The sequence below is a fragment of the Colius striatus genome, chromosome 3 (genome assembly GCF_028858725.1).
Source record: "Colius striatus isolate bColStr4 chromosome 3, bColStr4.1.hap1, whole genome shotgun sequence".
Classification (NCBI taxonomy): domain Eukaryota; kingdom Metazoa; phylum Chordata; class Aves; order Coliiformes; family Coliidae; genus Colius; species Colius striatus.
The window spans coordinates 35,207,303-35,222,272 of record NC_084761.1 but is presented as its reverse complement, the minus strand read 5'-3'; the positions used below and the strand labels follow the sequence as shown (position 1 = coordinate 35,222,272).

Genomic DNA, 14,970 nt, shown 5'->3' with positions numbered 1-14,970 from the left:
TGCACCCATGGGTGCTGAGGGAGCTGGTGGAAGTCATTGCTAAACCACTCTCCATCATCTTCAGTAAGTCATGGAGAACAAGGAGGGGTGCCTGAGGACTGGAGGAAAGCAAATGTCACTCCAGTCTTCAATAAGGGCAAGAAGGAGGAGCTGGCTAACTACAGACTGGTCAGCATCACCTCCATTCCTGGAAAGGTGATGGAACGACTTATCCTGGGCACTGTTTCCAGGCATTTAAAGAACAAGAGGGTCATTAAGAGCAGTCAACATGGTTTTACCAAAGGGAAGTCACGTTTGACCAACCTGATAGCCCTTTATGAAGACATAACAAGGTGTATAGATGGCAGTAGTGCATTGAATGTGGTTTATCTTGATCTCAGTAAAGCCTTTGACACAGTCTCCCACAGCACCCTTGCAGCAAAACTGAGAAAGTGTGGGCTGGGTGACCAGGTAATGAGGTGGATTGTTAACTGGTTGAAGAGAAGGCAGAGAGTGGTGATCAATGAGGACAGGGTCTAGTTGGAGGCCTGTATCTAGTAGAGACTCTCAGGGGTCAGTGCTGGGACCAGTACTGTTCAATATATTCATTAATGACCTTTGTGAGGGAACAGAGGGCAATGTCAGCAAGTTTGCTGATGATGCTAAACTGGGGGGAGTGGCTGACACACTAGAAAGCTGTGCTGCCATTCAACAAGACCTGGACAGGCTGGAGAACTGGGCAGGGAGAAATCTAATGAAAATCATCAAGGGCAAGTGTAGAGTCTTGCATCTGGGAAAGAAGAACCCCACGTACCAGTACAGGTTGGGGAATGAATGCTTAGAGGGCAGTGTAGGGAAAAGGGACCTGCGGGTCTTGGTGGACAGCAGGATGACCATGACACCGCAGTGTACCTTTTTGTTCAGGAAGTACAATGGCATCCTGGGGTGTATTGGAAGTGGTGTAAGCAGTTGGTCGAGAGAGGTTCTCCTCCTCCTCTACTCTGCCCTTGTGAGACCGCATCTGGAATATTGTGTCCAGTTCAGGGCCCCTCAGTTTTACCCACTTTGAGTGGGTAAAAAGTGACTTTTTTTTTCTAGAAGGAAGAAAGTTTATATAGGGATCCATAAGAACCATCAAAGACATTTTCTCCACTGAATTGACTTATCACAGTTTTTTTTCTGCTACATTGCTCATCTTTTTCCCAGTTGACTAAAAGTGGCAGTACAAGACAGTCTCATGCCACTTCATGCATGCCTACGGTCTTTTTCTCCAATTTTGGCAGCTATGGAAGAGAATGTATAGATTTTACACAAGAGAAAATAGATTGTACTTCAAGAGATTCTGAAAGGTAAGAAAACATTGTGCTTTTAAAGCAGAACATCCTATCTCAACTAATTGGTAAAAAATAAATCCCAATTTTTATGTTCTTTTTAAAATGTTTTATATATTTCAAAAATATAAGTAGTGGTACAGCAGTCTAAACAATTCTAGATATCTCCCCTGTGGTATTTTTGCTGTTTACAAGATAGGATTAGTTTCTTGTCTGTTGTTCCATGGTGTTGACCAACTTATGTACTTATGTGCATGACGATTTATTGAAAAGGGGCAAAATATTGCTACTGTTATTGCTTCCAGTTGTGTTGCTGAAGAGTGAGAGGAATGTTAGGAAATTACTGCAGAACTGATAACACCTGGATAGTTTCAATCCAAACAATTACTTGTTATCTGTAGACTTTAGATGATTGAAAAAATAGTGAACACATTGAAGTAGTGTGTTGCAACCTACAGACTCTAGGTACTGTAAGGTATTACAGATTCACAGAATAGCAAAGCAGGAATGAGATGTGACATTGAAGATGTGGGAGGAGCTACCTGTGCATTGAGGGGAACATATATCCCACCTCTTAAAGTACTAATTAGTTAAAGGCAAAGTGGATCTTGAACTAAGACCTAGAATATAAAATCTCTTCCTTAACTCTTACCTTGGTGTGCACATTCAACACTGTCTTCTAGGAAGCTGTAGTCTGTAAATGCAGATAACAGATTCCTGATGGATTTCCCTGTTCCATTTTCATAGTCACAGAACCATTTAGGTTGAAAAAGACCTTGAGTTGGACTACTGACTCCAACTGTTAACCCAGCACTGCCACATCCACCACTAAATTATGTCCCTAAGTGCCACATTTACATATCTTTTAAATACCTCATGGGATGGTGACAACCATTACCCTAGGCAGCCTGTTCCAATGCTTGACCTTTTTCTGAAGAAATTTTTCCTAATAGCTGATCTTAACATTCACTGGTGCAACTTGAAGCTGTTTCCTCCTGTTCTACCACTTGCTACTTGGGAGGACAGACTGACACCCACCTCACTACAACCTCCCTTCAGGTAGCTGTAGAGTGTGATTTGGTCACTTCTGCCTCCAGAACTCAGTGATCAGTTCCTCAGCTAACTCTAGATTTATGTATGATTGTCACACAGAGACATACACCCCAATAATAGATCAAGTTCTGGGCAAGTTACATGGAATTCTGCATCACACTAGACTACCAATGTGTTGGTGCTTGGAATCACGGGTAAGAATTCAGTGAAAGTAGATGATGCAGTAGATTTCATCTATGATGTGCTATGCCACTTGGTTCTAGAAAAGGAGGTATGCAACCTGTCTCCAGGGTCTTAACCCTACCTCTACAGCACCATAAAACACAAAAGTTGTATCTCCTAATCTTCTTTACACCACAAAGAAGTCACTGACTTGGAGGCTTTAGGCTTTGGCATCTTAAATGTCTGAAATAGGTATGTTTTCGGTAAAGAGGAAACTGTTTGGATCCAGGTCGATAAAATTGTTTTAGTTCAATCTATTAAGGTTGTATTTATAACTGACACCCTTCCTGTAAAACTCAATTTGCAACAATTTTTAATATTGATTTGATACTACAAGTGGATATACTAGTGGTAATTAAGTGTAATGGGGCTTTAGTATATTCAGAATATCTTCAAAGGAGGATAGTGAATATAACATCTCACTCCATTTAACAAATTGCTAAGGGGAATCATAGAATCATAGAATGGTAGAGGTTGGAAGGGACCTTTAGAGATCGTCTAGTCCAACTCCCCTGCAGAAGCAGGTTCACCTAGGTCAGGTCGCATAGGAACATGTCCAGGTGGGTACTTTCAAAATAGTTAAGGCTAACTTATGTTTCATGAAAGTGATTTTACCTATTTCTGATACTACAATAGTTCACACATTTTATTCTATACAATGTGGCCATCTTGATACTGTCCTGTTTATAATTTTAATATGCAGATCAATGCTTGTTTACTGTAATCCTGATTTCAGCAGTTTTGCTCTCCTAAAAATAAAGATCTGACCTATAAGATACTAAGTGTTTTGCACCATTTGTTTATATAGGTTACTAATACACAGCTCCAAATGAGGCTGAGTCTGAAGCTAAAATGATAAAGTGCAGTGCTAAGTATATAAAATATTTTAAAATTTAAACTTAGAACAACAACAATGCCCCTTAATTTTTTTGCCTTTAAAAGACTATCACACATTGTAATCTTTTCAGTGATCACCCTTCACATGTCACAGAATTACAGAATCTTAAGGGTTGGAAGGGACCTCATCTAGTCCAACCAACCTGCCAGAGCAGTACCACCTACAGTAGGTCTCACAGGAACCTGTCCAGGTGGATTTTGAATGTTTCTAGAGAAGAAGACTCAACAATCCATCCGGGCGGCCTGTTCCAGTGCTCTATCACCCTCACAGTAAAGAAATTCTTCCTTGTGTTTCTTTGGGACCTCTTGTGTTCCAACTTGTACCCATTGCCCCTTGTCCTATCATTGGACATTACTGAGAACAGCCTGGCTGCATCCTCCTGACACCTGCCCTTTACGTGTTTATAAACATTTATGAGGTTATCCCTCATTCTCCTCTTCTCGAAGCTAAAGAGTCCCAGCTCCCTCAGCCTTTCATCATAAGGGAGATGCTCCACTCCCTTCATCATCTTGGTGGCCCTGTGCTGAACTCTCTCCAGCAGCTCCCTGTCCTTCCTGAACTGAGGGGTCCTGAACTGGACACAATATTCCAGGTGTGGTCTCACAAGGGCAGAGTAGAGGGGGGAGGAGAACCTCTCTCGACTTACTGCCCACACCCCTTCCAATACACCCATTGATCACAACTCTGTGCCTTTCACTCAACAGGAGAAGCTAAATGGTGCCACAGCTTTTAGGATCCCTAGTGATACAAAAAGGAATGCCATTTTGCAAGCTTTGAAATCAACTCCTAATGTAAGCAGACACATTCCTGAATGGTTTATATGAAAAATAGACTATAAACAAAATAGAATTTCTTATCAAAATTGCTAGACTTCTCTTATAAATGCTGTAAATGCTTCCCTGCATCAGGATACATGCAGCTAACCTTATATAACAGTATGATTTTACATGGTAATTTTAAAGTAATTTATTATGGACTTTAAAGTGTCCAAATTTGTTTTAAAAATAGAATTAAGCTTGTAATATAATTTTAATTTTGCCTTCTTATGTATGGGAGTTGACACATGTTAATATTAAGGGACTGCAGTTTCATTCACAGCCTTTACTTTTTGAATATTTCTCTGCGGTACAGAAAAAGATGTTCATATAGTCTAAGGTAATTTCCTTTGTACAGAAATATTCAGGACCACACCTCAGCTCACCATATAAGACATAGCAAGGAAAAGGAACCTATGGAATGCCAAAGAAATGTCAGAAAATTAATAGAAAAAATGTATTGCAACATAATAAAGAGAATGTAAAAACATGTTCTGTTACTTTTAACTAAACTTCTGAAGAAGTTTCAGAAGACCATCAAAAGGCCATTCTCAAAGGCAAAATTAATTCCAGATTTCCATTCCTCTTTTTGAAGAAGCAGTAGAAAGATTAGGAAAAAATGTGTAATAAGAATACTTATTCTTTCCCAAACTGAACTCTGAAAGAAATACATGCCATTTTACCTCAAAATTCCTTATCAGAAATATCATAAGAAAGAAAAACATTGCGTTAGCAATTATCCTAGAAAATCGGAACCACATACTGCATTTTACCATACTTAATATAACTTTGTCTAACTGTAATATATGAAGACATGCATTTTTAATATTCAGAAGAATTTAAATCCATTTAATCTATTAAAGAATTCAAATTTTTAGGATCTTGTCCTATCAATACCTGCTTATAATGCAGATCAACAGTTATGATGGCAATAGTTATATAGATACAAAATATATCTTTTCAATTCAGAATTTCTTTAAGTTTAAAATCTAATTTGAAACCATAGGACACTAGTTATTAAAAACCTGTGCATCAAAATGTTGTGTTTAAAACACATGTAAATAAATATTAAGTCTCTAGAACCTTAAGAGATGAAATTGTGAGGAATGGGTTTTTTTTTTATATTACTTAGTGTTTTATTTGCTAATAGAAACAGCTGAATGTTTTACTGAGAAAAACACAAACAATTGTAACATGCTATCAGCTATCCACAAAGATCCAGATAGAAGCTTGAAAAAAGTCTTTGACAATTTTCTAAGATAAGTTAATATCAGTGAGATAGGTTAAAAAAGGACTCCGTTCTGTTCATTCAAGCCCATCCTCGAACCATGCAAGTTACATTAGTAAACATGTATCGCATCAGAAAAAAGCACTGCTTTATGGCTTTGTTTAATTAGAATGGAAAATGAAATTGGGAATGGATAACTTTATACCAGACTAAAGAATTGCTGAGGATTCTTTTTATAGCTTGACAAAGCCAGATCAAATTTAATATTTCAAAGATGTTCTGTAATATAGTTGATTTTACTAATTCAGGAATAATTTTTACACTCTGCTATTAATGATTACTAGACTAAAACCTTAACGCTCAACTTAATTGATATAATCTCTCTCTGTAAAGTTGTAACAGGAAGCCTGCGGATCACAGAGACTATTTTCTGCAAAAATATAACGGGCACGCAGGATATTCCAAAAATAGCAACTAATCCAATGCTGTATGCTCATCAAGGAGGAGAACAGTTTATAAAAAGTCTTTCTTCATAAATTCTTTTGCTAGTTATAGCAGCTATAATGAAGAATGCCCAAGAATGCCCAAGGCCACACTTTGGTTAAGAGCTACATCATCTTTAAAAGGAGAAAGGTTTTTTTTTCTTCATAGAGGTGAGACCTGAGAGCAGAGTAAGGTGTTTGTGGAACAAAAAGGATTTCTATTTTTTCTGAAGTGTACTGTTCATTGACAAGTAGTGTTAATTAGACAAAGCAACCATAAAGAACAGACAGTGCACTGGTAAGGAAACCACAATTAGAATGTATTATTGCATCCTACCTTGTACACAATGATAGGAATATCAATGACAATATAGATAAGGTCTCCTAGTGCCAGACTGGCTATCAGTGCATTCGGGCCATTCCTCATACACTTGTTCTGGTAAATGATCCTCAGCAGAGTTGCATTCCCAACCATTCCAACGATGAAAATAGCACAAGATACTACTGTGTTAATGTATTTAAAAGTTTCAGCAATCTTAGTTTGCTGGGAGCATTTGACAGTTTGATTGGACACCAGAGGCTGTCTGGTGGTGAGGAGGATGCTGGATTCGATCCCTGAAAAAGTGGAAAGGTAGTTTCCCAAGTCACTCCGATTTGCAGTGTGTCTGTCAGAGCTATCACTGAGGGCAAATCCTGGAACCAGCAGCAGCAAGGAAATTCTTAAACACAAGGCTTCCATTCTGAAGTCCCAAAAGTGCAAATTCCGTGAGACAGGGTTTTTTCAGTATTTCAGTGAGATGCTTCTAATCCTTTCACCTGCAGAGAGAAAGAATCAACAAAAACAAAACAAAGAAAGAAACAGAATCAGTACAGCAAGTAGACTAGCACACTTAGGAAAGGTATTTTGAATGTACAATCTCAACAGCACATATATATAAATATCTATTTATAACCCCTGTGCTACTCTGAAATCTAAATCGCCCATATTAACTGACAAAAGGCAAACATCAAAAATTCTGTAAGTACTTGATAGAGTATACAAATGAGATCCCACAAAATCTTGTTAGTTTGAGATAGAATTTGTATAAGAATGGGAAAAAAATGGTGGATGAAGTTCTTTTTTAAAACATAGTCCTGCAAGAAAAGTGTACCAACAGAGAGAGGCCTTGGAGACTGATCAATGATATTTTGGTTAAAATAAGAAGTTACTATTTTTATTTGGAAAAAGTCAGTTAACAGCACTGCATTAGTAATTAAAGGTAGTAAATTTGTTAATATTCTGAGTATTTTTGATACATTGCAATAATGAGGCTTTATGTTATTTTTCTATGACTTTGTAATTACCTGGATTTCAAATAAAGATTGAAAATACATATATTTCAAATCAAATTTTGGACTAGATCTAAAGTTCCTAAATATTAGGAGGAAAACTTTTATAGCCTCAGGGTAGACCTGTGGCCAGGAAAAGTCCTTCAAACTTCATGTGTCATTTGACTCCTGAATGTCATTGCAAGTCATGTTCAGTACTTAGCTATGACTAAGCTAAAATGATAAAAATTTAAGCTCCTTTAAGATAAAATCCATTTGGTTTAGTACTCTAGGCAACAACTCATGACTTCCCAGATAGGAAAGGAAATATCATAACATTCTCTCCCAGTAAGTACAACTGAGTAGTCACTGGAGCTGGCTTCCTGCCACAGGGAGTATAGACACCACACCTTCAATGAAACCAGGAAGGTCACAAGTCTGTTTCCTTGAAGGCTCAGTCTAATTTAAGACAAAGATTTTTTTTATATATATAGTTTATTTCTGCAAAATAAGACAAAGTGTTGCAGTGTTGCCAAAAGAAGAATAGAAAGTAGAAGTATTTATAACTTTCTGATGTCTAGGGATATTCACATGAAAGATTTGGGAGGATCCTTTTAAAGAAATTGATCCTAATTTCCTTCCTTATGGGGCTATTAAGTCAGAGTTTATAACAAGAAATTTACCAGAGAAAGCATGTGGGAGATAATTTACTGATAGGGCTTCTGGATGGAGCCAGAGTATACATATTTACTGTTACCCTCTTCACTTGTTTGTGGTCTGTAGAAGTGTGTGTTTACCTATAGACAGCAGGAAATGCAATGTTAGCTCAAGTATTCCTGTCTGCCATGTCAAGTACTGTCCCTCACAGACCAGGGATCATTTATACCCTTTTATACTGGTGTATTTGAGATGAGGATCTGACCAACTATGACTTCCTCTGCACTGGATTATAAGGTTTAATATACTAAATAGTAAAACTTTCTTTATTAAATGCCGGTTACAATGGTAGCTCAGGGCAGTTACTAAGAGTTTGCATGAGGTAAGTGCTTTCACTTTAGGTTTCTAAATCATATTGGAAACAAGAGACATAATTGATTGTACTTCAGGCAAGTATTAATACTTTTATGATTTACTATGACTACAGTTCCCCAATTTACAAATGGAAAAATCAAATCACCAATGCTTTAAATGGCTTTCACAAGTTCACACTTGCGCAAGTAAATGTGATACAGCTATCAACAGAACCCTATGCTTTAGTTATATTAATATCCTCCTTATTTAATGATATTTTCTTGTGAAAATGTATATGAATGTGAATACAGTGAAAGCATGGCAATCATGTAGACAGCATGCAAAGCTAGGGACAAAATTACCAATTACCGCCTCTTTCCTCTCCCACAATAAACTTTTCTGTAAGATGCAAAACCAACAAAATTTTTAATATAAATTCTAAGGATATTATCTTATAGATTTCTGACATTCTTTCATTCCTCTGTGGGTATTTGCAAAGTATTTATATTGTTCCAGAATGTAACATGCAAACTGCTTCATGTAAGTAACGCACTAGCATCCCTAATAACTTTTTGTAGTGACATGCTCTAGGATTCTCCTTCCCATGTAAGTTTAACACCTGAAGCATCTCATCTGGAGGCTACATGCTTGTGTTGTTCCTCTGCTCCTACAGCTCCGTAGAAGTAGCCCCGGATGCAGAGCATCAAACTGCTAACTTGCCTAGGGTATCGAGCCAGAAACATTGTCATGCCGAGATTCACTAGAAGAGACCATACTATCGGAAATGAAATTGTCCAAAGTCTTAGAGACGCTAAAACGTTAATAGTGATTCATCTCCCAAAAAGGCAGCAGAGACGTAAACAGGAGCAAATAAACATAACCAAGGAAGGAAAACGCTACCAGAATCGCTGCCGAAGACCCGCATTTTTCCCGGCTGTCTCGCCGGCGGCGCAGGCAGCAGCGCGCTTCGCTGCTGGGACAATTGCCTCATAGTCCTTCCTCTAACACAAAAGAAACACTTGTAACACTTATCAGAAGATCAATTCCAAATGAGAACTACCTCCCCTGCAGCCTGTGTAGAACATCTGACACGATGTATGTATGATTAAACTTTATTTAATAGTTATCCGAACCTGCCTTGTGCGGGTCTCTTGCTCTCCCTCCTTCCCTCTCTCTCGCACACACACACACACACACACACACATATACACACACAAACCCACACAGAGGTGCACCATCGTCACCTAAGCATGATCAGGAGTGCCGGCGAGCAGTGCTGAAAGCATCCCGCTGCTCTGGGCCGGGCTCTCCCCGGGAACGGGGAGCGGCTCCGGCCCGGCCCGGCCCGGCGAGTGGCGGACCGCGCACTCACCCTCGGCGCGCCTCCTCCACCGGACTCCTGCTCCCGCTCATGCTGTGTCTGCTGCAGCCGCTCCTGCTCCTGCTGCTGCTGCTGAGAATTTCCTCCGAGTGGATTTTCCTGGGATAGTCTTACTAGATCCTCCTATCTGCGTCTGACTGGGTGGGATTGAAAATCTCCACCTCCGCTAAATCAGTAAAAGAAAGAGACAGACTGTAGAAGTCGGAGCGTCCCCTCTTTTCTGCCCCCTCCCCCAATTAAAACAAACCTCCAGCCCAAACTGAGCCCCTGCCAATGTTAAACACAAAGGCTGCCTCCCGGGCACAGGGAAACACCGAGCTCTTTAACCGTTTCCTCTCTGAAATTGAGCTGAGCTACATTGCTGGACTCATCAACAGCCTTGGGAATCAGCTACTGTAGCTGCCTAATAGCATACCGAGCTCCCAAAAAGGTTTTGGATCTTATAGAACCAGACCACATAAGAGCCATGAGCAAAGCAGGGAAAAGAATATAATAGACAAGTTTTTGTTTGCCATTTGCCTAGATTTGGCCAGGATTATAATACGTCTCCAAGACAACCACTAAAATTTGATGTGTTAAGAGTTTAAAACATGCTGGATCCATAAAAAGTGACTGTTTCTGGATGAAAATTTCTGTGGTCCATCCAGGACACACTTTGCTAATACCTCTTAGTGTTCAAAAATACATTACCTTCTGTCAAGGTAGTGGGGCAGAAAAAAAATGCGCAGAAAAAGCAGGAAGATCTCTTATAGCAAATTATCTTTTCTCATGATGAATAAAGACCAATGTATCAGAGGGAGAAGCTTGTAGGGACACAGTTTAAAAATACCTTGATGCTAGCAGGTCCAAGAAATGTTAAGATTCTTATCAAATCATATCAGGATGGTCATTTCATGGCAAACTTCCATCTGGCCATGCCACAGAAATTATTTTCTTTTGAAAAGAAAAAAGATAGTTTTCCGAAATATGATATAAAAATATATGGTTCTAAAAGAATGAAAATAGTCTGAAAAGAACAATTGAAAGTGTGATGTTAGTGGCCTGCAGAATTAAAATACCCATCACTAAATCATGAAAGAAACTTCATGAGTTTTGCATAGTTAAAATAATGTTTCTGTAGACATTATTTTAAATCACCTGATAATTCTTGAACAGGAAAACCAGCATCTAGAATAGCAATACTTTATTTCTTCTAGACAATCATCTCAGTTAAATGATATGTCAAAACACAAGGTCTTTGAAGGAACCTAAGTTTTCAGGCTGAGGGTCACAAGAAGCCTACTGGTTGCAAATCAGATAGAAAAGTTTAGTTCAAAAACTCAAGTTGCCTTGAAGCTGAGAAAATGATGATAAATCAAGTTATTTTAAATTCTCAACAGTTTGGTTATAGATGCATAGTATTAATAATTTGCTTTGTTAAGAGTCATAGGTATGAGAACCTGATGTAAAAACTATAGAAGAGCTACTGTACAGCTTTCGGTACTGTACTGTACTGAAAGATCACTTTGAGGAGTGCTTTATCAAATGCAATTTTTAAATATCTTCTATGTTCTCAAAACATTCGTAACACTCAATTCCTTTCCTAGGATTGTTTGATCTTTATGTCTAAACAACTAGAATTGTTAAAACCATGAAACTTATGTTTCAGATCTCATCCAAAGAAACGTTTGTCCTTCCAATTCCTAATTCAATCAACTCGGAATGTTTACAGCATATTCAGACATTGCCCTGCATAATTATTGACTATTACAACTCATCCTGAATGTTATCACTGAACATGTGAAGGAAAAGATGGTTATCGGGGGAGTCAACATGGCTTCACCAAGGTGAAATCCTGTTTGACCAACCTGATAGCCTTCTGTGAGTGCATAACCAGCTGACTCGATGAGGGGAGAGCAGCAGATGTCATCTATCTTGACTTCATCAAGGCTTTTGACATTGTCTCCCATAACATGCTCATCAGAAAGCTCAAGCAGTGTGGCTTGGATGAGTGGACAGTGAGGTGGATTGAGAGCTGGCTGGATGACAGAGCCCAGAGGGTGATGATCAATGGCACAGAATCGAGTTGCAGGCCTGTGGCCAGTGGAGTTCCACAGGGATCGGTTCTGGGACCAGTCTTGTTCAACATCTTCATCAACGATCTGGATGAGGGGACAGAGTGTACCCTCAGCATGTTCACTGATGACACCAAACTGGGAGGACTGGCTGATTCCCCAGAAGGCTGTGCTGCCATTCAGCAGGATCTTGACCAGCTTGAGAGTTGGGCAGAGAGGAACCTCATGAGGTTCAACAAAGACAAGTGCAGAGTCCTGCATCTTGGGAGGAACAACCCCATGAACCAGTACAGGCTGGGGGTCAAACTGCTGAAGAGCAGCTCTGAAGAGAGAGACCTGGGAGTCCTGATTGACAATAAACTAAACATGAGCCAGCAATGTGCCCTCGTGGCCAAGAAGGCCAATGGCATCCTGGGATGCATCAAGAAGAGTGTGGCCAGCAGGTCAAGGGAGGTTCCGCTCCCCCTCTGATCTGCCCTAGTGAGGCCTCATCTGGAGTCCTGTGTCCAGTTCTGGGCTCCCTAGCTCAAGAGGGACAGGAGATCTGTCATGACATGTCTGACATGAGATCTGTCACCTAGATCAGGTTGCATAGGTACATGTCCAGGCAGGTCTTGAAGACTTCCAAGGAAGGAGACTCCACAACCCCTCTGGGCAGTCTGTTCCACTGCTCCATCACCCTCACAGTAGGATAGTTTTTTCTTATATTTAAGTGGAACTTTTTGTGTTCCAACTTCATCCCATTACCCATTGTCCTGTTGCTAACTACTAGAAAAAAAGGATGTCCCAACCTCCTGACACCCACCATTTAGATATTTGTAAATGTTAAGAAGATCCCCCCTGAGTATCATCTTTTCTAGACTAAACAGCCCCAGTTCCCGCAGCCTTTTCTCACATGGAAGATGCTCCAGTCCCCTGACCATCTTAGTGTCCCTGCGCTGGACTCTCCAGAAGTTCCCCATCTCTCTTGACCTGAGGAGCCCAGAACTGTACTTCAGATGAGGCCTCACCAGGGCAGAGTAGAGGGGGAGAAGAACCTCCCTTGACCTACTGGCCACACTCTTGATGGCATTGAATCCCAGGATGCCATTGGCCTACTTGGCCACAAGGGCACATTGCTGCGTCATGTTCAATTCATTTATCAACCAGGACTCCCAGGTCTCTCTCTGCAGAGCTGCTCCCCAATTCACGGCAAAATATGTAAATATCTAACTATTTTACTTTCTTCTACTTGATTTCTGTTTGGCTTTTTTTTTTTCCCCTCTGGAGAAGCAATAGAAAATATTATATTAGGAGCCACTTGAATAGTTGGGGAAAATGAGCCTCAGTACTTTGGTTAAAATACTAGACAACTGTTCCACTTTGAATTCAATATCAATATCTAGATCTAGCAAATAATTTTGCTTTCTATTTTTGAAATAAAAAGAAACTCATTATTTTTAAAAAAATTCACATAAACATGATTGTTTGAAAAATATTTGACAGGCAGATTTCTTAACTCTTAGTAACTCTGGTTCAGTCATAAATTTTAACTCACTGAAAAAAAAATTCAACCATGGACAGTATTTCTGTATTGTGTAATTTTCTGTTATTCACCAAGAGATGCACTTATGCAGCAGCTGTAGAATCCTACCAGAAAATGTAAATTAATCAAAACTCATGGCCCATTATTTTCAGTGATTATTAAACCATTTGATTCTATTACTTAACATTTCTGTTTCCCAGTAGATGTTTTATTAAAATTTCATTTCTAGTAATAGTATATCTATAACTCTCTGTGCTCAGCACAAATACTCTTTCCAGTAAAAGTATCTTACTCCTCCCTCCTCTCTCCTTTCCTCCCTCCATTTCTCTTTCCCCCCTTTTCTGTCTCTCTCTTTTGTTTCCTTCATGGTGCTATTATTTGATAATATGAAGTTATAATTAAAAATAATTGTAGGGAGAATACTGTTATATTAGTTTATTCTAATAATTGGAACGGAATTTGTATCAGAATTATGGAAATATTCCTGCCCTTGGACTATGAAATGTTAAAACCTGAAGCTGTAATGGAATCTCAGCGGCTCTACAATTCTGTGATTCAGATAAAACTTCAATTATATTGAGTATTTTGACTTGAGATTTGGAATGACGGTGTTCAAGATACTTGGAGTCATACTGTTTCTATTGGTAAATGTTATGGTATTGAATTGAGTATGAACTACATTAAAAAAAGCCATTTGTAAATGAATATTCCATGTCAAGCTGGATATTGTAAAAAAAAAAGTGTGATGTTTATTGAAATATTTAGCAAAGAGTGTGCTTTTTAAATGTTAGGTCTATAAGATGGTATTTTTTCATTTCTCACACCAAGACAGCAAAGCGATTGACTATAGGTAGTATTTGGGGATCTTCAGCTGTTTGCATTCTTCATTCCTATTGTTTCAGGGAATCCTGAAACTAGCAGGGGGCTAAGGGAATTCAATGAGCCTGCTCCAAAAAGACCAGTCTTAATGGAAGTGGATACAAATACTTCTGCATAGAACCTTAAATATCCAGTAAAAATACATACATAAAGGACAATGAAATAGAGATGTACCACAGAAGATACTTGTTAATAATAATCATGTGATGAGTGAAATGAATAGTTGTATCATACTACAGAAAAAAACGGAAGATGTAAGAACAAATATAAAGACAAATAAAAATAAAAAGTGAAATTTAATTTAAAGAACACTAAGAAAATATGTTAGAATAGAAAATATTTCATAACATATATTAGTTCACAAAAATAAGTTTCAGTGCATTTGCAGATGGGAGACTGCAAAGCACACATTCTGTGATAGAGGAATGCAGTTTTGTTGCTAGGTGCTTCTTTTATTATCTTAAGCACTAATAAAATTATCTAGATAAGGTGATGAGATATTAGAATACTGTTTTATCATCATCTAAATAAGGTTGAAATTATTTCTATTGGCTGCTATGCAATGAAACTGTTTTTCATGGAAATCCTTGACATATCTTAGTTATTTCTAATGTTTCTGAGTTATCTAATTTTTGGCTAACTTAACTCAAGCTAAGTTGAAATAAGTGCTTGTACATTTACTTTGATACTATAAACTCCCATTCCTATATTATTCATTATTATCCCACTGTAAGTGAAACATGTAGGCCCATTTACACCCTTATTAAGTCATCTACAAACTTCTGCATGTTTTTATAGATGTAA

The 14,970-nt window shown here is 38.6% G+C and overlaps 1 protein-coding gene across 2 annotated transcripts in view; it reads right to left on the bottom strand.

Annotated features, from left to right (window-relative positions):
• Positions 1-9,869, bottom strand: part of EDNRA (endothelin receptor type A) — a 35,166-nt gene extending 25,297 nt beyond the window's left edge. For both annotated transcript variants that reach the window (XM_061992633.1, XM_061992634.1), the window contains exons 1-2: positions 9,700-9,869; positions 6,346-6,824 (exon numbers count right to left, since the gene is read on the bottom strand). In XM_061992633.1, coding sequence (XP_061848617.1) covers positions 6,346-6,747 — 402 coding nt within the window. In that variant the 5' untranslated portion in view covers positions 6,748-6,824; positions 9,700-9,869. The remainder of the gene's footprint in view (positions 1-6,345; positions 6,825-9,699) is intronic.
• Positions 9,870-14,970: the final 5,101 nt, after the last annotated feature.